Consider the following 24,644-nt stretch of genomic DNA (forward strand, 5'->3'; position numbering starts at 1 on the left):
GTATCAGTTATGATTGCTGTGTTCCAGAATATTGCATTTATGATATTCTGAAAAGCATGTTAATTTTAAATTTCATATATTAAATTATAACTAAGTTAGACCAATTAGTATGAAAATAGTTTGCCAAAATAGTGCCTGCTGATAAAAATTCTAGAATAGTGGATAGTTTTTATTTTCTGATTTTTCTTTTTATGTTATTATAAATTTTAATAACAACATTTGAAGCTATATCACCATGTTATTTTATTATTCATTTTTACTTTTTAATCCTCACCTGAGGATATTTTTTCCATTGATTTTTAGAGTGGGAGGGAGGGAGGGAGGAGGGGGAGGGAGAGAGAAACATTGACATGAGAGAGACACATTGATTAGTTGCCTCCTGCTTGTGCCCTGACGTGGCCAGGGGATTAAACCTGCAGTGCCCTTGACCAGAAATGGAACCTGAGACCCTTTGGTCCACGGGCTGACACTCAAACCATGGAGCAACCGACCAGGGCTATATCACCATTTTATAACTGACATTCTATTATAGTCAGGGCTACCCACATTATGCTGTGACTAGAATGACCTTTTCTTTTAAATGTTTCTATTTTCATTTTTCTCTTAGTGCTTTGAAAGAAATACCCTCTGGCTGGCACCTGTGGAGGAGTGTCAGAGCTGGCATCATGCCCTTCCTGAAATGTTCTGCTCTGTTTTTTCATTACTTAAATGGAGTTCCTTCCCCACCTGAAATTCAAGGTAACTTATAATTTCTTTCAAAATGTAGGAAATGTATGTAGTCTTTCACTCTAGCAGCTTAGAATTAAGGTAACTTGCAAAAATGAAAACAGATTAAAAACTTAGAATATAGCTAATTGACTATGGTGATGTACACAATTATAGAATAAAAATGTGTATTTATATGTCTGGGTTTTTTTAATTTATTTTTATTGATTTCAGAGATGAAGAGAGAGGGAGAGAAAGATAGAAACATCAATGATGAATCATTGACTGGCTGCCTCCTGCACATCCCACACTGGGGATCGAGCCCACAACCCAGGCATGTGCCCTGACTGGGAATCGAACCGTGACCTTCTGGTTCATAGGTCAATGCTCCACCAATGAGCTACGCCAGCCAGGGCTATATGTCTGCTTTTATTGGATCTCAGTAATATGCTTTTTGTATGTTTACATGTTCTAAAGTACACTAATTTTGCTTTCATATGTTAAAATGTCCAATTATATATTATTCATAAACTGGGTTCTTTGGCTTTTAAAAAGTGAAAACTATTTCAAGTGTTTTTTAACTTTCAAGTTCAGAATATCCATATTTGCATATAAATCTGATTTTAATGTAGGAATTCGTTTGCTATTTCATGGTTGTTTTCTGTGTTCTATTTTGATTCATTTCATGAAAGTAGTGTAACGGTAGATTTAAAGTTTACTGTATCTATAGAGCCTGGCAAAGGGTGCCTGCATGTAATGCTGCTCTCTAAGTTTGTTGACTTGCATCTCCATTCAGCTAGTTGCCCAGGCCCCATATAGACTGATTTAGACTTCCTAATCATTTACAGGGGTGATTAGAATAAGTGTTTCAATCCATCTCCCATGGTGAAATCATCTTATATTCCTGTGCTGCTTTACACTTTTCTGGAGCACTCAGATGTTGATTTGTGATTTAATGTTTATAACTAACCCCAAGAATATTCATGCAGGTAAACCATTTTGCAAATGGTAAAACAGACACCAAGGAACTATAACCAGTTTGACTTAGGAGTCACCTGACTCCACTCTGAATTATGTCATTTTTTGTGGGTCCCGTCCATGTGCCATCTTGTTAACTTCCTACAAGTTAATATACCTAGCAATTTTGAACTTTCCTCATGCTTTTTGTTTTTAAGCTCTGCTATTGCTTACTCCAATACAGGGTTCTACTCCTAGTTGTTATATGTATTACTCTTTTCTTCTCCATTTACAGTTTCTGGAACAAGCCATTTTGAACAGTTATGTAACTATCTTTCCCTGCCAAACAACCTCATTTGCCTTTTTCAAGAAAATAGTGAGATAACGAAATTACTGGTTGAAAGGTAATAATTATACACTTTTTTTATTTTTTTTTTTTTTTAATATATTTTATTGATTTTTTACAGAGAGGAAGGGAGAGGGATAGAGAGTTTGAAACATCGTTGAGAGAGAAAGATCGATCAGCTGCTTCCTGCACACCCGCTCCTGGGGATGTGCCTGCAACCAAGGTACGTGCCCCTGACCGAAATCGAACCCAGGACCCTTCAGTCTGCAGGCTGACGTTCTATCCACTGAGCCAAACCGGTTAGGGCTATACACTTTTTTTTTAATTACATTGAACGAAATTATATGGAAACAAACTTCAATTTATCACAGATATTGCAAAATTCTCAAGTAGTGAGCTTGGAAGAATTGAGTCCGTGTACTTTAAACTATAATGATTAGGCCTTCTTAGTTAATGATTTACCTTTATGGTAAGATTTTTGCCACGCTGGTAAATAACATAAGCAGATTTGTTATTATAACAAATAATACTCTAGGAGAGTAGTGGTGGAAATGGTTATTTCCTCTGATCAACTTACTTATTAAGGACTCAGTTCCATAAATTTGGGGAACTGAAATGTACCTTAAGGATTACCTAGTCCAATACCCTTAGTTTAAAATTTGGCTGTTTTAAAACAAAATAAAATTTGGCTGCTTTGTCCTGGCCAGTGTGGCTCAGCTGGTTGGAGCTTCAACCCCGTGCATTGAAAGGTTCGGGTTTGGTGTTTGGTCAGAGCACATATGCGAGGCAGCCGATCAATGTTTAAAGTAAAATTTGGCTATTTCATGCACAGAATGAGAGAAGATATTTTCAAATCATATATCTGATAAGGGATTAATATCCAGAACATGTATATCCAGAATTCCTATATCTAAGCAAGAAAAAAGCAAACAACCCATTAAAAAATGACCAAAGAAAAAAAATTTTTCAGAAAAAAATTTTTAAAAGCACAAAGGATTTTTCCAGAGAACATGTACAAATGGCCAATGAGCACGTGAAAACATGCTCAAAGTCACTAGTCATTGGGGAAATGTAAATCCAAACAGCAATGAGATACCACTTCACACCCATTAGGATGGCTATAATTAAAAGGGCAGACAGCAATAATATGTGTTGATGAGGATGTTGAAAAATTGGAATCCATGTACATTGATGGTAGGAATGGAAAGCGGTGTGACCACTCTGGAAAACAGTATGGTAGTTCCTCAAAAAGTTAAACATAGAATTACCATATGATCCAGCAGTTCCATTTCTAGATATATATTGCAAAAGAATTGAAAGTAGGGGCTTAAATATACACTGTACACTCATGTTCAGAGCCAGTATCCATCAATAGCCGATATCCATCAACAGATGAATGGATAAATAAATAAAGTTCTGATATAAGCCATAATATGGATGGACCAGTCACAAAAGGGCACTATCTGTTTTTACTTATTTGAGGAACCTAGGGTAGTCGGATTCATGGAGACAGAAAATGGAATGGTGATCGCCAGGGGCTAGGGAGAGAGGAATGAATTACTGTTTAACAAGTACAATTTGTCAAGTTGGAAAAGTTCTAGAAATGGATGGTGGTGGTAGTTTCCCAACTATGTCAATGTACTTAATTCCACAGACCTATACATTTAAAAATGGCTAAATGATAAATTGTATGTTATGTATATTTTACTACAATAAAAAAAAAACTTTTTAATGTAAGTGTTCTAGCTCCACATAATAAGAGCTTGTCATTAATTCATACTGGTTTTTCCAGAGTGTCCAAATTAGGGTAACTGTGTATGTAGCCACAAATTTTAATATATTTAGCATTCTTTTAGAAAATTGTAGGGTCGTATTTTTTATTTTAAAAGTTGCAGACAAAATATGGTATTCCTCCAAGCTTCTTTTTGAGTTGTTAAATATATTAAGAAAGAAGATTTTTTCCCCCCTTACTGGATTTAAAGAAGAAAAACTTCTAGTTCTAACCTTTCAAAAGTAAAAAATTGTTTCTTTTTTTCCGATTACATTAAAGTTGCTGTCAGCACATTGAAGTTAAAAGATATCTGGAAGGTGAAAGAGATGCTATTAGGTAAGTTAAATTTTGTCAACTACATGGTGGGGCGGGAAGCAGGGAGGCAGGTACTATGTTCCTTCAACACTGGCTTCCTGACCTTCAGTGAATCCAAGAGGTAGGCCATCGTGTCTTCATATTTTTTTCTTCTTAGTCCAATGGTGGTGACAGTTTGTAAAAAAAATCAAAATTAGGAACATAAATATAATGCATTATTTTTGGCAGAGGAAGCAAATAACAAAATTACCTTTTGAAATATTTGCTTGAAAAAATGTGGGTCCTCTTTTACTTTTTTCTTAGCTTTATTTTTTTTCTTTTATTATGGAAAACTTCAACCTATTCAAAAGTTTAAAGAATAGTATAATATTCGTCCAAAATGGCCGAAGTTGGCAAGGAGAGAGGTCTGAGGGGCCTGAGGCAAGGGGATTCTAACATTTTTAGGGAATCTTTTGAAAAGAACATGTCTACTTAAATAAATGAAGGACAATAGAGAAAATTTAAGCCCTTCAGTAACCTCAACAAACCTGAACCACACAAAACCATGCTGGTACTGGGATTTAAGAAAGACTTAGCTCGTACACCTTCTCAACTAGAAGGACTCCATCCAGCCACTGAAGACCGGTACTGCCAAGGCGGGATTGAGTTCATCTTCGATGTGGACACACATTTGGGGCTAACTACAATGCTTTGGCAACTGGAATAATTTCTTTTCATCACTTGTATGTGTTTCATTCCTTCAAACAATTCCCAAGATACGTAACAGGAGCTTGTTGTCTCTTTCTGGCTGGGAAAGTAGAAGAAACTCACAAAAAATTAAAGATATCATCAAACAGCTTGTAGTCTATTAAATGATGTACAATTTGGCCAGTTGGGAGATGACCCAAAGGAAGTAGTGGGTTTGGAGAAAATCTTACTACAGACTATATAGTTTGACTTACAGGTAGTACATCTATACTAATTCCTACTCAAATATGCAAAACAACTCAAAGGTGATAAAACAAAATTCGAAAGTTGGTTCAAATGGCATGGGCCTTTGTAAATGACAGTTCCTGCACATCCTTGTCACTGCAGTGGGAACCAGAGATCATAGCAGTGGCAGTGATATATCTTGCGGGATGTTTATGCAAATTTGAAATACAAGAATGAACCTCCAAACCCATATATCGGAGATGGTGGGGGCAGTATGTGCAAGATGGCCCTGTTGATGTTCTGGAAGACATCTGCCACCAAATCCTGGATCTTTATTCGTCAAGGACTCATCAGCTGCAACAGCCCCATCACTCAACCCTACACTACAAGTGCCACCAGTGCCACCGTCACAGTCGGCTCTGAATCATCCCCTAAGGCCCTGCAGCCATCAGTCCAGCCACCACTACCGCCACAGCAAGCCCAACAGCCCAAGAAGCCATCCTGGTAGCCTAGTCATCCCCGCCAGGTGAAAAGAGCCACTGTTGTTTCTCCCAAAGAAGAACAAAGCAGCAGAACCACCACTAAATTGAAGCCTCTTACCCTCCATTGCTTCCGGCCCACCCACTGCCAGACCGGAAGCCTCCCCACTTGGCTCCTTAGGCAAGGCCAAGCCACCAGGCCCTGTGGTTTCCACTGACCTCCCCAAAATCCAGATTCCTCCCCAGGCCCACCCAACCCCTGTGCACCAGCTACCACCATAGCCACTGCCATCACTACACTCCAGCTACATAACTGAATGTCCATCATCAGCTCCTACATATCTGAAGAGGGCTCCCAGAGCCTGCAGTCCATGATGAAGACCAAGGGCCCCTCCTACAGCACCCTGCCCCCAGCCTACGGCCCACCAGCTCACCTGCCCTACTATCTCCATGTCTACCCCCGCCAACCGCCCCCACAGCTGGTGTACCCTCCCCCAGCCTCTTTACTTACCCCACCGACCATTCCACCCCCCATTTCAAGCTACCCTTCACCTCCACCCATCTACAACCCAAACTTCCTGCCCCCCACCCACACTGTCCCACCTCACCCTCCTCCAAGCCTGGGCCTGCCCCCCAGCTAGCTACCCACCTCCATCTGTCCCCCCTGGACCCATACCCCACACATACTCCCACCTAGCATGCCTCCAGTCGGGACTGGGGCACACAGCCTAAATGAGATAACCTGATGCCTTTTCCCCCCCTTTATTTTAATAAAAGTTTTTCTAATTAACTTGAAGGGTAGTTGAAATGAGTAAGCAGCAGGGTATCTTGTATAACGCTAGACAGTTGCAGCATGGGAAGGCATGAACCGAGCACAGGAGGTGAACTCAGGTGGGCCTCCATACCTAGAGAGTAGGGACAGCCTCGGCAGTGCCCGTGGCCACCCGGCCGTGCTGGTGTCAGCTGAGGCCAAGAGTCCTGCTCTAGGTGACTTTATACTAGTGAACGTGTGAACCAGCCATACTGGCTCAGTAAATAGCTTCCATAAGGAGTGAATTTCCTTCTAGAAATCTGCCTGTTTTTCCTAGATACAGTTTTAAACAGTCCGGTTCCATCTGAAGTCAAGCTGTTGTCATCATTTCATTCTGTGTTCTCTCCTGTGATAGCCAGTCAGTCAGAAGAACCCCTTTTTTTTGTTTTGAGATATCTACATCTTTATATTAAAGTTATTTTGAAGGAGTTGCCTGGTTGGATGGCTTTTTCTTTTTCCTCCGGGAAGAAGGGGAGGAATGTACTTGGAAAGTAACATATGTTTACATCTATCTGCAAATTCCTGTACATAGAGATATATTTTTTAAGTGTGAATGTAACAACATCCTGTGTATTCCGTCTTGGTTACAAATGAGACTCCTTGGCTCATTTATCCAAATAAAAGCAGTTCTGAAAGAAAAATAAAAGAATAGCATAATAAGACTCCACATATTACTCAGCTTCACTAATTGTCAAGTGGTGACCAGTCATTTTTTTCATTCCTTTGACATTAGCTCTATTCTGATTCTGCAGTATGCTCTACCAGGTCATAACAGATGTATTTCATCTATTAATATCTCCTTGGTTCTGCTGGCTATATTCATAAAAATCGGAGGGCTAGAGGAGATTATGTGTTCTATTTCTTTGATTTTATACACAGTCTGCCCCAAATCCAGAGACCATACACAATTTTTTTAGGTTGAACAATATGAAATTGCAGTTTTGGGAAGTAAAAATGGTTGAGTACCACCAGTTTCATTTGGTTCAACCCTGCGGTCAGAACTTATGATGTGGAACAGTAGTTCTCAACTTGAGGTATACATCAGAACAATACTGGAAACTTTAAAACATACTCGGGTCCCTACCTACCAAATCTATTTCTCTAAGTTGGGCTCCTAGCATGTATGTCCCTCTCCTCAAATTTTCCTCAAGCGATTTTGGTATGAGTACTGTGGTCCAGGGAGCTCCCTCTTGGTGTCAGTCCACTCCTATCTCTGCCAGAGGGAAAGTAGGGAAGGGCTGAACCACATGGCCCTTTCGGACAGGTGTGAACCCTGAGAGTGTGCTCTCAGATACCAATTGAATTTGGTTCTAAATTGTATCTGAATTAACTTGCCAACATGACATGGTACCTCACCTTACCTGTTCTCTACTTCTCTCCTCCCACTCATTGTGCCTTAAGATCACCTTTAATAAACACATCTTTTCTGTCTTCTCTCTCCTAGGTTCTGTGGTTGGGCTCTCAATTACCAGGTTGTTTTGGTAGAAGCCTGGGAATGAATATCCTTTTCTGTCCCTCCCCCCAACTCCCCAGAGTTACCACATTTTCACTTAAATGGGGCAGGATCTACATACTGTCTACTGTCCTAATGATTTATACTGAGCTTTTCAAGTAAAAATGTTAACCCTAAGGTCTTATGTTAAGTGTAACTTTTTAAATTTTTTACTGTGGCTTCATGTACCACTGTGATAGCTCTCAGCAGGGGTTCAATCTACCTTTATTTGTTTCGACTAAGTTACAAATGAGTTATCCTGTCATTGCTGTGATATGACCTCATATTAATTGGTTTTATGTTTGTGTTTTTTTAAGCTATCCAAGAGAATCTAACAAATTGATAGACCTTCCAGAGGATTACAGCAGCCTCATTAATCAAGCCTCTAATTTCTCGTAAGTTTTGATATTAGAAAACTGAGCATTTCCTACCACTGGAAACACTACATGGAATTAAGGGATTTTGTCCATTGTTTTGTTTGGGTAGGGAAATTGTAACACCAGTATTCTTTACACTAGTTAACTTGTAAAAGCATCATTCCACCATGTTTCAGAATAAGATTTGGGAAAGGGGCTGATAGGGAAACAAGTTTGGTTCATTAAAGATTATCTAGCGTCGGCCTGCGGACTGAAGGGTCCCAGGTTCGATTCCGGTCAAGGGCATGTACCTGGGTTGCGGGCACATCCCCAGTAGGAGATGTGCAGGAGGTGGCTGATCGATGTTTTTCTCTCATCGATGTTTCTAACTCTCTATCTCTCTCCCTTCCTCTCTGTAAAAAATCAATAAAAAATATATTAAAAAAACATTATCTAAATAACAATTTGCACTTCAGGGTGGGCAAAAGTAGTTGTTTGTATGGAAAATAATACAATAAGTAATAATATAAGAAGAAACTGTCTTTTGTATACTCACAACTGTAAACCCACTTTTGCCCCACCCGGTATAAAGTAATAAGAGCCCTTAGTAATTTTTAATAGATGATTATATATTTAATGTGCCAGTAACATAAAGAATAACCAGTAGTGTAGAAAATTAAGTGTTACCTAGACAGTTGAAGCTGTGTATGTATCTCTTCTCTAGTGCATCAGAGATCCACTGTTCTGAATGGAGTGGGAGCATTTCTGGGCATTTACATGTTAACTGCAAATGTTTATATTCCTAAGCAGCATTCTTATTTATTATTATTATTTTGCATGTTTTAAGCTGTAAAATGACATTGCACTGTACATATCCTACACCTTTTTCACTCAGCATTGTTTGTAAGATTTATTTATACACTTGACATATATAACTTTTAATTCATCACTTTTCACTGTATGTAGTATTTCACAATTGAATAGTAGTAGAATTTATATTTTTCCTCCTATGATGAGTTTATTTCTTTTTTTCTCTAATTGTTGATTGTTTCCAGTACATGTGTTTGTGTATATGTGTGTGAGGTGTCCCCAATTATAGAAGTAGTTTTCCTGGACCACAGGGTGTAGGCATCTTCAGCTCCACCTGCTGTTGCAGTTTGGCTTCACAGTGGTTTTCCCACCACCAGCTCTTCAGCCCCTCTTCTGTAGAGCAATGACTTGTGCTTTTTGTTTTGTTTTGTTTTGTTCCATGAAGGTGCCCCAAATCAGGCGGTGATAAGAGCAGAACCCCAACTCTGTGCCTTGTGTGTGGAACTCTGCTGTGCTCCCATAGCTACTGCTGCCAGACTGAACTGGAAGGGGAGGATGTGGGTGCTTGCACGGCTCATACCTACTCCTGTGGTTCTGGAGTGGGCATCTTCCTGAGGTAGGTGAGCCCTGAGGGAGCTTGTTAGCTTTGCCTCTACTGTGGTGCATGCCTGTCAAAGAGTGGCACTAAAACTGCCGCTGCAGAGAATTACCAGACTGCTGTTCGCATGTTCTGTATTCATTTGAAGAACATGGGGAGCCTTTCTTCTCCTTTCCTACAGTTGGCTCGTGCTAACTTGGTTGGTTCTATTGCCATCATTCCCACCCCTATGACAGTTCTGTTCTGCTTTCCTCATGCCTCACTCTAATGTGAAACTTCAGTTGTCTGACTAGATTTTCTACCCAGATTTAGTCACAATTACTCCTTTTGTTGTATCGTCATGGTTTTGGATTCAGACATATTACAGGTCAATGTATATAGTTGTGTATGTTCAACAACATACAACAAATACTTATTATGCCTTGTGTATCCTGGGCATTGAGAATGCAGTAGTCAACAAAGCAGACCGAAGTCTCGCCTTCCTGGGCTCATCTTCTAGTGAGGGAGGCAGGAGATAAACAAGACTGGTAAGGATTTAGAAAGTGCTGTGTGCAAAGGAGGGGAATAGGAAATGGCAGCTGGGGGTTGAATTTTAGATAGGGAACCAGGGAAGGTTCCCTGAAAAAGTAACTTGAAGAAAGACCTAAAGAAGGGGTAGAGCATTCTAGAAAGGGAGCAGCAAGTACACAGTGGCTGGGGAATGTTCCTGCCGTGTATTAGAAAGAGCCAGGAGGCTGGCGTCACTGGAGTGGATGGAATCATGGGGAGACTCGTGGCTCCTGGCATATCCCAGTGTCGTCTCTGAGTGAGATGAAAGCCATTTCAGGGTTTGAAGGAGAGAAGTGACATGAGTGTGAGCTCCTCGGGGCATAGACCATCTCCATATCTTAGTCATCTCAGTGCCTGACAGTTTCTTGTATGTGATAGGTTCTCAATAACTGTTGAATTGAGCTCAATTTTTAAAAAGTCAAGCAAACCTGTCAGGGATCAGGAGACACTTTTTTAAATAGCCCTTAGGGAGAAATGTGCAGTAGCATTTTCCCCGGTCTGTCATATTTCAAAATTCTTTTTGTCATGTACGGTATTGCTTTGTGTTTCAAGTCAGCCTAATTCAGAATGTTTGTATACCATTTTTTAATGGGTAATTTTCTCATGATAGTGGTTAAAAATACCGATAACTATTTTATGTTTAGAAGTTAACTTTCTCACACTTAACAGTTTTTTAAATGCTGCTATTAAGGGAGCTGTCAATTCTTATTCCACATGTTCCATTTTCTCACTATATTGACTTACAGTACAGTCATTTCAGTGATTTTAATGATGTGTTGATACTTTTCTGTCTCTGCTGTAAATGCTGTTGTTTATTTTTATAAGACTTCAACCCAAAAAAAGGACACATATGTAATATCCTTTGTAATACTTTAAGCAATAAAAAAAAAAAAAGACTTCAACCCATTTGGAGCTGAAGCCAAACCTTGGTTGTAATGTATAACATGTAAATGGTCTCTCTACAGAGTACGGGAATGTCAGGTGCTATTTTTAGCTGGCAGAACCAAAGGCTGTTTTTATTCTCCTCCGTACCTTGATGACTATGGGGAGACTGACCAGGGACTCAGGTAAGGGCCCCCATCCTGGGGGGCTGGGTTCACTGACTCTGGGCCTCCGGAGCCTTCAGTACATGGTGAACATGGTGAGCCATGTGGCTCGGAGGCCGGTCTGCTCACAGCCCAGGCTGCTGCAGGGCTTCCGTTCTGGCAGAGATGGCTGGTATCTGTGGACTCCTCCAAGGAGGGCACCTGGCTGCCTGGTTGGCACTCCCTTTCCCAGCCCTTAGACTGTCATGAGGGCCATCGGGATAGATAAAGGAAAGAATGGGACAGGTTGCAACCTGTTTCCATTTCTCACTCCAGAGAGTCAGAACTGTTTGAATTGCCATGTGGCATCCACGGCATCAGAGCTCTGTAGGGAGAGCCCATTGGAACTGGTGTGGCTTTGTATGGGGAGACCTGTGCTCTTCACGTGATCTAAAGAGAGCAAATCTTCATCGATAAGAAATGGGCTTATTACGTACGAATCTGGGGGACAAAGATTTAGGACATATAGAGCAATACAACAGGCTTCATCACTTCTATGGTATCTTCTATTACAAGCAAAATGCTAACAGCAGTTCCCTCAAGTACTATTACAAAATTTGTTAGACCATCTCTTTTTGCCCAAAGAAGGTAAGTCTTAACCTAGATATAACCATCCAGCCTTGAAGTTCAGAAGTTCAAGGTCTGGAAACAGGCAGAATAAGTAGATGGGCTGCCCCAGGTGCTTAGCTGCGAGGTTGTAGGCACATGCCACCTGGTGATGGTTTTTTCTGTTCCCTAAGGAGTGTGGGCTCTTAGGAGGGGCCCTGGTTAGAGAGTGAGAGGAGTGTGTCCTGTGAATTGGGAGCAGAGGCCCCAGGCATGAACTCACCAAAACCTGTGCTTAGTTACATTAGGCCCAGATTTTACTCACATTTGGCTGCTTTGCTTAGACTTTGTGGCTGAAAGACAGTATTCTGAGGAACACGTGTACCCCTCTAGTTTTCCTTCTATCCTCTCCCCTGCCCCTCCCTTCTTTTTACATTCATCCAATGAAATGGACAATGAATTGGTAGTTTTCGCTTCTCAGCCCAGACCCTCCTGCTCAGCCCTGTCCTGTTCCCTCAGCCCTGTCTGAGGAAGTATAGGTCATGTGCATTTTCCGCTTTTTTCAGCACTTATTCCCTTTCAGCTCCTCCTAGCAAACCTGCAAAACTAACATCTTAACCACAGTCGCCTGCCAAACAGAAATTTTGCAGAGGATCTAAAAGCAATAACTTATAACTTTTCCTAAACCAGGAAAGGCTGGGATAAAATAGATGAATAAACAGAATGCATCCAGAGTGACATCTGTCTTCTTTCTAGACGGGGAAATCCTTTACATTTGTGCAAAGAGCGATTTAAGAAGATTCAGAAGCTCTGGCACCAGCACAGTATCACGGAGGAAATTGGACATGCACAGGAAGCAAATCAGACACTGGTTGGCATTGACTGGCAACATTTATAGTCACTGCGCTACCAAAAACATAAACTCGGACTTTTGTAACCCAGCGGCTTTTCAAGAAAAAGAATAGGAAATCAATTCCACTGGATTTGAAAATAAATTCTTCAGTTAGCTTTTCTTCCCAGTTTTATTTTTATAGTTTCTGGCTCTAGGGACTGATGAAAATCATCTTCCGTCAGCATATTTTCTTGCACCATTTGCTGTATCCCTCAAACATAACTTCTTGCAAGAAGCTTCTCTTCCTGGGCTGGACACAGCCCCTCTGTGGGCACCTGACTGCGTTTGACCGTTCCCAGTCATCTGAGCCAGGTTACAGTACTGATGGCAGGGCACTGTACGCCTGAAGCTGATGCACCAGCAGGAGGAAACAAAGTCTCTGGTCTATTGGGGTCACATGTCCTAGTCCCGTTCAGTGACTCAACATGGACTGGGTTGGCGTCCCCTCTGCTGACGGACCCACCTCTAAGAGCAAAGCAGTGGATTTGGAAAGCAGCTTTCCCTTGTCTGCGTCGGCTTTCAGAGAACGGGGGCACTTGTGCATGAGGAACCCCTGTGAGGAAGGGGAGGCAGTTGTTTCTTCAAATGCTGGGTGGTTTTCAGAGCTGTGAAAGGTTGGATTTTTTATTTTATTTTCTTTGGCAAGACTTCTGGCTTTGAGAGAGAAAAACTCATTTTAAAGGGCTTTTTGAAAAGTTATAGAGTATCCTTATTTTTCAGACAATATATTCTTTTATTTCTAAGACTAAATGGAGAAGTGTATGCCTCTAGAATCAAACACTAGCAGGGGAAAAAAAGAACTGTTTTGAAGTTCCCGTCCCCCCTTCCCTACTCGCATTTCCTGGAAAGATGGATTGCTGGTTATGTGTTGGCTCACTTAGTACATTCCTGGGACAGCCTGTGTGCCCAGGGTTTTTATTCTTTCTAAACATTACTGTTTTTACTAAGAGGTGCCTTCCTAGAATGATAGCCACTTAGTAAAATTGATTATAACTATTATATACCACATGGCCACTCTGTTTGATGTACATGTGCCAAGAGCTTGGATACACACAGATTGATGGCAGATTTTGTGGAGGAATACATTCGGAGCCTCTCTAAGGTGAGGCTAAGGGACAAATGAATAATGAAAGGCTCTTGGATTTTTTTTTTTTCAGCCAATGCAAGTAATCCTTTCACTCGCTTTTTTTTTTTTTTTAACTGCATCTAAAAGTTCCATCACACTCAACTTTACACACTCCACAGTGTACCCAGGAGGAAGGTTAGAATCCAGGCTTCAGGCTAAAATAAGTGGGGGTGCAGAAGCTGCGGTCACTGCTTCCTCTCCACGGTATCTTCTGAAAGGATGACCTTGGCCCTTCTTGCTCGGGACTGACTCACCCAGAGGAGAGGAGGCGCTTCGCACCCAACAGGAAGAAAATCCAGATTAGAACCTCGTGCTCTCCCCTTTTTTCTGGCCTTTTTGCCATTGGTAAGATTGGGATGGTTTGGACTATGGATGGCATAATGATATTAATGTTTATTTTGGCTTTTGTCACATCCCCATTCCTTTAACTTTTAAGTCCAGCTTCTTTTGGCTTTTCTCAATAATGTTCACCAAGATTCAATTTAAAATGATGAAGACCAGGTCTGGTCTCTCCCTCGTAAATGAATTATGGACGTTTTCACCAAATCATGAGCATTTTCCAGCTTTTAGGACTGAGGGTGTCATCCCTGGATTTCACTCTCTGAGAATGTCAGAGTCTGAGAGAAGATAAATTTAGAAGATGAAATAATGTTTGCATCATTAAGCTAATTATCTTCCCTATCTAATGAATCATCTTAGTATTATTATTTGTTCCGCATGTATTATGTTTATTGTGGAAATGTTTATGTAACATGCTTTCTATATCAGGGAAAATCATATATGTTTAATAAATTGGCTATAACTTTAATATCTGTGGAAAACTTGTAAAATTTGGAATGTATCATATGTAAAAAGCTTAAAGATATCCAAATAAATGCTTTAGGTGTTGACATTACTTTGGGTCTGTCTACATTTTCATTTTGTTTCACACTTAAATACCCTGGAAGTGTTCCCCATGTCACCTTGCTACAAGTAAAGTGGGACATGTGTATTAGCTTGGCATTTAAGATGCTTATGTTATTAGTGTCTGTTATGGCCATTAGCCAGACATCTTGACCTTCCCATAGAAAGCTTGATCATCATTTCAGCTGATTAATTTCCCTGTTAATTGGCTATGACAGCTTGTGACCTTTCTAAACCATTATGGACCTCAAGGCACGAGAAAAGGGGGCACTCGGAGTCTCTCCCAACGCCGAGACCTGTCTCCAGGTGTAAACTCTTCACTTGATCCCAGTCTTGTTCTTCCACACTCCCCAGACACTTTCTACTTATGAGAGAGACAGGTAGGAGAGGAGTGGCATCCAGTGCCAGGGAAGCATTACCTACGAGAGCTCGGCTGTACTCTTATTTTTTTTTCTGCTATACTTCTTAGAATCCTCTTCAAAGGAAAGGATCACACTGAAAAAGCAAGTTTCCATTGTATTACCCCCCATCATTAATGCTGCCTTCAGCTTCTTCCCTTCCCTGGTCCTAGTGTCCTCAGGTCCAGGGCTCAGTAAGCCCTGTGATACACTCCTTGCTCTGTTGCTACTCTTGTTTTCCAAGTCAGGGTTTTTGGGGTTTGTTTAACAACAACCACAATCAAGAAATAGAATAGTTCCATCACCCAAGCTCTCCCATCCTGACCCCTGGCAACCACTAATTTTTTTCCCCATCCCTTTGCCTTGCCTCTTCATAATGTTGTGTTTTTTTTAATATATATTTTATTGATTTTTCACAGAGAGAAAGGGAAAGGTATAGAGAGTTAGAAACATCAATGAGAGAGAAACATCGATTCAGCTGCCTCCTGCACACTCCCCACTGGGGATGTGCCCGCAACCAAGGTACACGCCCTTGACCGGAATCGAACCTGGGACCGTTCAGTCCGCAGGCTGACGCTCTATCCACTGAGCCAAACCAGTTAGGGCTTCCATAATGTTTTATAACTATCTTATGTAACCTTTTGAGACTGCTTCTCTCACAAAGAAGGCATGCAGCCCTAGCCGATTTGGCTCAGTAGGTAGAGCATCGGCCTGTGGACTGTAGGGTTCCAGGTTCAATTCTGGTCAAGGGCACATATCTCAGTTTCAGGCTTCCAGCCCTTTTGAGGGCACATGTGGGAAGCAACTAATTGATGTGTCTCTTTCATATCAGTGTTTCTCTCTTCCCTCTCCCTTCCACTCTCTCAAAATCAATGGAAAAATATCCTCAGGTGAGGATTTAAAAAAAAAAAGAAGAAGAAGGTATGTGTTTGAGGATCATCTATATTTCCTTTGGTCGCCAAAGAGTTGGGAGTCCTGTAATACATGCTGTTGAATTGTGCACACACAGCAGATGAATTTACATGAAATAACAACACACACCCTTTATCTTCAAGTGTTTGCATCACCAGGTAGTGCTTGTGCAGTTAACAGGTGAAGGACATTTGGGCAATTTTTGGTGATTATAAATAAAGCCACTATAAACATTCATGTACAGGTTTTTGTTTGATCTAAGTTTTCATTCCATTTGGGTAAACAGGAGTTTTCCTTTATATATAACTTAATCCACACCGTCCTTGTACTACATTCTTTTAACTTTGCTATTTATACTCATCCTCTGGAGGACAAGAAAGACAGTGCATCAGGAGTTAAGGACTGATATATCCTCCCTTGAAGCCAATCTCAAGTCCACTGAGGACTGGGAAGGCATCCCCACTCCCCCACGTCCCTATTCCCAACACACAGCACAACTTGCTGGCCATGCTGTCATCAGCCATCTTTTTTATCTAGTGCAGGTCAGAGGCCCTAATTGCTTTGGTCCCCCCTGCCACCAGGCTAAGCCGCAAACCTTCTGGCCTAGCACCACAGGTGCCCAGAAGAGGAGGGGCAGGGCAGCGTGCAGAGCCAGCAGCTAATCTTATTAATCTGTATTGAGGTCACTCAGGGTTTATTTGCTGCTGGTGGCTCAGTCCTGGTTTCAGTGTATTGCAACAGACTGTGGGTTATTGAGCTGAGGCCACAAATTCTAGGAAATCCACCTTCCTAAATGTTCAGAATAAGCATTGCATACTTCTGCACTGTGGAGTGTTTTAAAAATAAAAGTCCTGCTCTAACCGGTTTGGCTCAGTGGATAGAGCGTCGGCCTGCGGACTGAAGGGTCCCAGGTTCGATTCCGGTCAAGGGTATGTACCATGGTTTTGGGCACATCCCCCAGTAAGGGGTGTGCAGGAGGCAGCTGACCGATGTTTCTTTCTCATCGATGTTTCTAACTCCCTCTCCCTTCCTCTCTGTAAAAAATCAATAAAATATATTTTAAAAAATAAATAAAATAAAAGTCCTAAGGCACTGTCTTTACCTATCCCAGGGCTAGGCTAGCAGGACTTTGAAATCTTGGAGTCCCTTGGGTGAAATGAATTTGCACTGGCCCAAGGAAAGACCTAGGTTAGACACCAGGGAGAACCTGGTGCCGAGTTCCACTGGGCACTGGTCGGTGACCAAAGGAGGTGGGCCAGCTTTCCCTGGCAACTATGGCTCCCTGAGGAGATCTGTTAAGATGCAGCTCTTCTAAGTCTGCTCTGAACCAACTGGTGATCATTATTGGAGGGTGAGTTAATCCTTTGTCCTCAGACCCTAAAGTTGCTTATATCTGCCCTATAACCTGGACCCATCGAGATGCATATTTCCTTGTTTGGGGAAATACGTTTTGGCCAGAGCAGGGGAAAAATGCTTTGGAATTTTTACTTAAATCACTAAAGTAAGACACCACATATTGAAATATTAGGTAAATTCAGCCGTGGTCCAGACTCTAGCAAAATGTTGAGATTATTTGGATAAATTGATAGTCACTGTTCTTGCAGGTAAGAGAGTAAGAAGGCAGGAAGGAGGTGGCTCCCATGCTGTTGAAACACAGTTACCCTGGTCATGAACAATGCTTCTGTTTCGTGTCAGGTTTGGTTTTGTTAAAAAATATTAGGTAGAGCCCTAGCCGGCCTGCGGACTGAAGGGTCCTGGGTTTGATTCTGGTCAAGGGCACATGTCCGGGTTGTGGGCTCAATCCCCGGTGTGAAGCGTGCAGGAGGCAGCCTATCAGTGATTCTCTCTCATCATTAATGTTTCTATCTCTCCCTTTCCCTTCCTCTCTGAAATCAAAAATATTAAATATATATATGTTAGGTAAAGTTGGGGATCCTGTAATACATGCTGCTGAATGGGCTAAGATAGGCATTTTCATACTATACACAAGTGGTTTTCATACAATATAATTTTAATGTCTATTGTACAGCTTAGTTACACATCTGGCCTAGAGCAGCACTTTCCCCGTGGTTCTCAGCACTCCTGAGAGGAAAGAGGGCCCCGGAAGGGGGGCCCAAGGAATCAGAAGTCAGATTAAACCTGGGACCAACATCTGACAGTGTCCAAACATCTTTGTTGGGTCTTAAGCCTGGGAAAGTTAGAGCCCCAAAACACACCCCAGGCAGCACCAAAAGTCTTGCTTTCTCCACACCGGAAACTCAGGATGGCAGTGAAATCATTCTCTCCTTCAACTAAACAAGCTTCCTTTCTCTCTCTCTCCTGAAGGAACTGGAAACCTCTGTTGCAGTGCTAGCTCAGGAAGACGGCTGTCTTGAAGAATCCTCTTTAATGCAGAGGCATCCCAGGAATATTGCTTTGAAGGATGGCTGTCTGGGGATAGAAACAGGAAGAAGCTCCCAGAGGACTCTGCCCTCCACTGTAGACAATTAGTGTTGCCCACGGGGGCTGACACGCCCACCTGTGCGGGCCTCCCTGGGCCCACCACGAGGTGAGGCCTGGTCTCCGAAGGGTAGACTCCCGTCTGATGGTTGCTCCTCTTCCACGGAAGGGCAGGCGTCCCCCCAGAGCCAGAGGAGCCCACCCAGACCTTTCGGGGTGGGATGCTGCTGGGACATGACAACAGCTTGACTTCCTCCACCCGTAGCTCACTCCTGGCCAAGTGAGGGCACGTGATTGAGACGGAGCAGGCCTTTAACTGTGTTCTTGGTGGGGAGAAACAATCCTCTGTCTAAATGCTCTTGCCCCGTCATTGGAGAATTCTTCTTTTGAGCCCTCCCTGCTTTGGAGAGTCCGGTACCCTTAGAAGAGTATAATTGTCCCCCAATTTCTGCCATTAAGCAAATACAATGGCTGACCTATCAATCTTGGCATTTTTTAAAAGGATAACATGGCCAGTACTTTTGTTCAGACTCCTGTGCTTATGCACCTGGTGACATTTGGATGTAGAATGAAGCCTCTTGGAGCTTATAATGGCAAACACAGCAAAGGGAGCAGCCCTCGGGTGTAGCCAGTACTCTTAGGGTGGAACTGAGATGGGTGCCGTGAGAGAGAGAGATTGTGGGCTGGTCATCCCCAGAGACCCCTGAGGCCACCGTGAGACCATGTGCTAGAGCAGTGGGCCTGAAGGGGCTCATTCACTCACATTTTGAGTCATTCATTCAACAAATGTTTGATAATGCTTTTAGGGACCCTAAACTTTCCATCCCACCATCAGGGAGAGTCTGTGAGGTGGCCATCCTCCTTGGGAGCTTCAGATTGAACAAGGGTGTGTGTCCGCATTTCTTGGAGTCCATTACTTCTCAGCGTTCTGGAGGGAGGGGACCCGGGGCCATCAGCCAGCCTCGGGGGCCTGGCCTGCGTCTGCGCCCTCGGCTTCCACCTGGTTGCTCTTGCCCAGCTTTTTCAAGCTCTCCAGAAAGGCCTTCCAGGTCTCCGGCACACTCTTTTCCAGCAGCCAGCCCTCGCTCTCGCACTCGGGGTCTTCGGGATTGGACACACTTTCCAGTGCCGTGTGCAGGTAGCGCAGCCCAGTCGTGGTGGTCACCTGGTTGGGGGAGAGGAGACTTAGTGGAGGTCTGGGAGGAGTAGCGGGGATTGGGGCTGTCAGGAAACCAGGGGAGCCGTTGGCCTGTTCATGACGGGGCCCTTCAATGAGGCGGGCTCTGATGAGTCTTGCTGGGGCACCCAAGACACTGGCCCCTATCCAACCTCATCACCTCCCCTCTCTCCCTTTCCCGCCACCCTGTGCTTCTTTGGGATCCCTCTACACCCCAGCCTTTCTCTTCCCCAGTCTGTACCATTTGCTACTTTCTCTACCTCGAATGTTGTTCCTCTCCACACTCGCCTGTTAATTCAGCTTCAGCCCTCGTGGTGCCTGTCCCTGCTCCTCCTCCTCCTCCCCCATCCTCTCAGGTCTCTCCTGTCCTGGGGGCATTAGGCCTGGGCTCCTTCTCCCTGTGCCCCACCCCCACCCCGCCCTGTGCCCCCCACTTCCTAGCACATGGTTTGGCACACATTGGGTATTCAGTAGCTATTTGCTGGACGGAATTTTAAAATGACCTCCTTTTCTGCAAACAATATGCTATGTGGTTTTCTCTACTTCTGTTATCTTCAGTAGTGTGGGGGTGAGTGGGTGGTTTGTTTGGATTTGTTCACTAGTCGTCACTGGGGCAGACACTGGTGCCAAAATGTCTGGGGTCCGAGCCCAGCTCTGGCACTTAGCCATGTGATGAGGAAACCTGTTGACTCATCTGGTTTGCAGGTTTTCAGATAAGTATCGCCTGCCCCATGTGTGTGCTGTGACACTTCAGTATGTGGAGGCCGTGGCACCTGGTACACAGTGAGGGTGAATAGAGGTGTCAGCTGTAATCGGTTATTAGAGTGGTGAGTATTGTTTTCAGCTGTCTGTTGCATTGTGTTAGCCACTCGTTTCTACACAGTCCTGGTTTGCTCTCACATACTTCTCCTTTTAGGGTACAGCAAACTCTGTGAGGGGACTAGGCTCGCTAATGGAGAGCGTCCGCCCCCCGAGGCAGGAGCAACCCTGTTCCATCTCGTTCACCCAGTAAATTGCCCTGGAACCGCACTGGCTGGTGGAGGGCCTCGGTAAACATCTGTTGAATGAATGCTATGGGGCAGCAATTTTCAACCCACGTGTTGCAAGAATGTATAAAACATGCTGTGACATCTGACTATTCGATCAGGGGCACTGACCTCTTCTCCCTTAGATTATCAAATAAAAAAATGACAACATCTACACAACCATAGTTGTCTGGTGTGAGTGAATCAAAATTACACTTTTTTTTTGTCAGATTGGAAAAATTTTTTGGGTGGGGGGTGTGCCGCAGAATTTTAATAATTAGTTTATGTGTGCCATGAGATGAAAAAGATTGGGGGCATTTTATAATGATGGCAGATGATAACAGTAACTAATAGAGTTTAAGTTATTGTTATGGTCCACTGAGAGTGTAATAGTTTTAGCAGTGGGGAAACATACCTCTTCCTGGAAGTCCTCTTTGCCTGGACCCACTGTGGCCCCCTCCTGCTTTCCTGCAGGCGGCCCGCGCTGCACTGAGTTTTGCACTTGGTAATGGCTCCCTTAGGTTCACGGCTCAGATGTCATCTGCTAACTGGGTTGTGAAGTCCGGGAGGGCAAGGCTCAGGGCAGAATCCTGTCTTAACCCAGCCCCCCTTGTGCCCATCACAAAGCTCTGCCCACTAAAGACCTCAAGTAAACGTCAGGGGCATTCGAGCTCCCTGTCCACAGTGAGATGGCTCCTGAAAAGGTGCTGCACTGAGGCAGCCAGTGGAGCCCAGCCTTCCAGCAGTAAGCTTCTCTCCTAATTCTACCCAGGGTTCCCAGGACTCTGCCTCAACATTACAGGAAGCCCTCCCTCCCCACCCACCCTCAGGGAGCACAGCCCCTCTCGGGTAACGTGGCTAGTGGGGTGTCAGCCAAGGGCACTGCTGCGTGAGAATTCCCATAGACTAAGAGAGAGACTAAAGGAACCGTTCAGTGAATCTTCTGACAGAAAGTTCCCCCACCCAATGTTTCTGATTTTGTACACTTGGAATTTGGAGTCTGGATTTTCTGCTGTCCGCTCAAAGCAGGAGCCCAAGTCACCCTCTGTGCCACCTTGGTCTGCCACTCATTAACCTTTTGCGCTCCAACATCGAGGCTGACTCGACAGACCAGGCGCTAGTAGCAGGTCCAACGTCAAGCTGAGTTGGTGATTGAGCTAATTGGCAATTTCCGCCAGGGAACTACTGCAACCAAGAGAGGAAGGACTTCCAATTCGGACCAGACTGTTTCAATTCCAAAAATAAAATTGGAGCGCAAAGGGTTAACGCACACCCCATTCAGCACCCAGGACAGCGCCCAGAGCACGGTAGGTTTGTGAAATCTCTTCAATAAAGGAATTCAGCATTCACTGAGGGCTTACTACATGCCAAGCCCTGTGGCTACAGAGAGGAATTCAGCCTTACAGCCGAGATAAGATGAAGCCACAAATAATTAGAATAGCAGGTAAACAGTGATCGACATCTCAAAAGAAGCATGAATCCAAAGAGCTCGCATTTGCTGAATGTTCACCCATACCTGGTCAGCGGTCCCTGAGCTAAGTGCTGTCAGCTCCATATAACAGAGACCTCAGACCAAAAAGTGGAGGCACAGGCTGGACCTCTAACACATGCAAAGTGGAAGCAGCCAAACCAAAGGCCGCCTAATACATGATTCCATCTATATGAAGTGCCCAGAATAGGTAAATCCACAAGGACAGACCACAGATTGGGGGCTGCCTGGGGCATGGGCTGGGGGATTGGAGAATGACTGCTTAATGGGTATGCAGTTTTCTTTGGGGGTGATGGACGCGTTTGGGGACTAGGTAGAGGGGTGGCGGCGTAACATTGTGATTGTTCTAAATGCCCCTGTATGTTCACTTAAAATGGTTGCTTTTATGTCCTATGAATTTCACCTCAATAAATTATTTTTTAAGCAACAGGACAGAAACAAACAAATGGAAAGTGGAGGTCTTGGGGTTCAAGCCTTGGCCCTCCTGACCCACAGCCAGGCAGAGGGCTGGTTCCAAGGAGGGAGGGAGGGAGGGAGGCATGTGCTCCAGGCCCAGTTTCTTCCCTTTAAATCCAAATAGGCCCTGGCTGGTTGCTCAGAGCGTCAGTCCATGGACCGAAGGGTTGTGGGTTCAATTCCTGGTCAAGAGCACGTACTTCGGTTGCGGGTTCGATTCCTGACCCTGGTCAGGGCAGGTGCAGGAGGCAACCAATCAATGTGTCTCTCTCACATTGATGTTTCTCTCCCCCCCCCCCCCACCTTCCACTCTGTCTGAAAATCAATGGGAAAAATATCCTCAGGTGAGGATTAAAAAAATGAAAATAAAATACAATAAATCCAAATGGGCAGATGGCTCCCTTTTCCCCTGCACCCCACCCCAGGCCAGGAGCCTACGTCAAAGAGCCAGACGAGGAGCGTGATGGCGCCCATGGAGTTCATGAGGCTGCTGTAGTAGCTCAGCAGGGCGGCCCTGCAGCCTCGCACCCACAGGTTGAGCTCCTCCGTCTGGTGGTCATAGCTGTAGTGCGCCGAGTTGTTGGTGAGCTGGTACTGGATGCAGGGCCGTGGCGAGTTGGGGTTGCAGCAGCTAAAGGGGACACCGTCCACCAGGTACCTCCCATCCACGTTGCTCTTGATGCGGCTGGAGGAAAAATAAACAACTTGAGAGGGCTTCTCGGACTTTTCACCCGGTGCCAGTTCCTCCCGTCCCCGCCACAGTCCCATTCATTCATGCATTTACTCTCTTGGTCATGTTTGCTGTGCACAGACTATGTGCCAGCTAGTTAGTGTTCTAGGCACTGAAGATGGAGCAGTGACCCCCGGGAGCCGGTGCCCCTGCCTTGCTGGAACTTATGTCCTGGAGCAGGGGTGGGGAACCTTTTTTTTGCCAAGGGCCATTTGGGTATTTATAACATCATTTGCGGGCCATACAAAATTATCAACTTAAAAATTAGCCTGCTAGGCCTCGCCGGTTTGACTCAGTGGATAGAGTGTCGGACTGGGGACTGAGGTCCCGAGTTTGATTCCGATCAAGGCCACATGCCCAGGTTGTGGGCTCAGTTCCCAGTGCAGGAAGCAGCCGATCAATGATTCTCTCTCATCATTGATGTTTTCATCTCTCTCTCCCTCTCCTTCTCTGAAATCAATAAAAACATACTTTTTTTAAAAAGAAAGTTATTTTTAAAAATTAGCCTGTTATATTTGGTCAAACATTTAATTAACTCACCCCTAATGCCTTGGCAGGGCCAGACCAAATGATTTCTCGGGCCTTAGCCCACAGCTGGACGTTCCCTGCCCCTGCTCAAGAGGGTTGGGATTGGGGAATGTAGAGATCATCCATCGTCCCTGGCAGGCAATGATTTCTTAGAACCATGGCAGGCTGGTCAGAGCAACAGGGGGGCAGGGCTCTGCCTTGTATTCGTGACCATCCGACTTCAGCCCCCAGACCTCTCTCCAAATTCATCTCCCCCTTTGGGACCAAGACCCCCTCTGGCCAGATCAGTTCTTCCCAGCAGATGTGTCAGGGCCCGTGCAGGGGATGAGGCTTGCCCCTCGCTTTGCTCACCATTTGCTCACCATCCACATGAACTCTGTCCAGCTGGGTGGGCACTCCTTACTCACCTGACGGATGCACCCACATAACTCTGCATTTCTATATTTATGTATGTATTGGGTTGGAGCACACCATACGTTCGTGTGGGTTCAGATTCAAGAGGAGGAGACATCTCTATAGCGACGGGTCTCCCCTCCCCATCAGGCGGGCTGGCTATGCCCTACCTGACCAGGTCTGTATGTGTCAAAAGCCATTGAGATTTGCGCACCTGACTGTATGCATGTTATCTTGAGTTTAAAAAAAATTGTTTAAGTTGCACATGAACAGTGCATTCCATATAATAGCAGACTTTTACAACACAAGAATAGAAAGCCTGTAATTGTTTAAAATAGAAATCATGTTCAACAATATCCACTGAAATGATCACTGCACTCGAAAAAAGGACCTTCGCCCTGGCCAGGGAGCTCAGTTTGTCAGAGCATCGCCCAGGACGCCCAG

General features: G+C 44.1%; 2 protein-coding genes and 1 pseudogene across 2 annotated transcripts in view; 2 read left to right on the forward strand and 1 right to left on the reverse strand.

Annotated features, from left to right (window-relative positions):
- The window catches only part of UBR2 (ubiquitin protein ligase E3 component n-recognin 2), a 124,980-nt gene extending 110,335 nt beyond the window's left edge, over positions 1-14,645 (forward strand). Inside the window, 7 exon segments of the mRNA XM_006100547.3 lie at positions 608-738; positions 1,958-2,066; positions 4,059-4,115; positions 8,106-8,183; positions 9,400-9,570; positions 11,067-11,168; positions 12,489-14,645. Coding sequence (XP_006100609.1) covers positions 608-738; positions 1,958-2,066; positions 4,059-4,115; positions 8,106-8,183; positions 9,400-9,570; positions 11,067-11,168; positions 12,489-12,630 — 790 coding nt within the window. The 3' untranslated portion in view covers positions 12,631-14,645.
- Positions 4,122-6,231, forward strand: LOC102439907 (annotated as a pseudogene).
- Positions 14,646-18,518: 3,873 nt separating the features above from the next.
- Positions 18,519-24,318, reverse strand: PRPH2 (peripherin 2). The gene is made up of 3 exons (XM_014465965.2): positions 24,215-24,318; positions 22,988-23,234; positions 18,519-19,567 (listed from the first exon to the last, which is right to left on the reverse strand). Exons 1-3 carry the CDS (start codon positions 24,316-24,318, stop codon positions 19,355-19,357), a joined length of 564 nt encoding a protein of 187 aa, XP_014321451.2. The 3' UTR covers positions 18,519-19,354.
- Between the last annotated feature and the right edge of the window lie 326 nt (positions 24,319-24,644).

Source organism: Myotis lucifugus, unplaced genomic scaffold, assembly GCF_000147115.1.
Source record: "Myotis lucifugus unplaced genomic scaffold, Myoluc2.0 scaffold_318, whole genome shotgun sequence".
In the NCBI taxonomy this organism is placed as follows: Eukaryota; Metazoa; Chordata; class Mammalia; order Chiroptera; family Vespertilionidae; genus Myotis; species Myotis lucifugus.

What these genes read in the sequence shown, in the direction of transcription:
- PRPH2 (XM_014465965.2), bottom strand. Translation starts at nt 24,318, where the DNA reads ATGTCTCCTCCTCTTGAATCTGAACCCACACGAACGTATGGTGTGCTC. An exon ending in TATGTGGGTGCATCCGTCAG is followed by an intron (nt 23,235 to 24,214) that starts GTGAGTAAGGAG and finishes TTTTTCCTCCAG; the next exon opens with CCGCATCAAGAGCAACGTGG. An exon ending in TCCTCGTCTGGCTCTTTGAC is followed by an intron (nt 19,568 to 22,987) that starts GTAGGCTCCTGG and finishes TCCCCCAACCAG; the next exon opens with GTGACCACCACGACTGGGCT.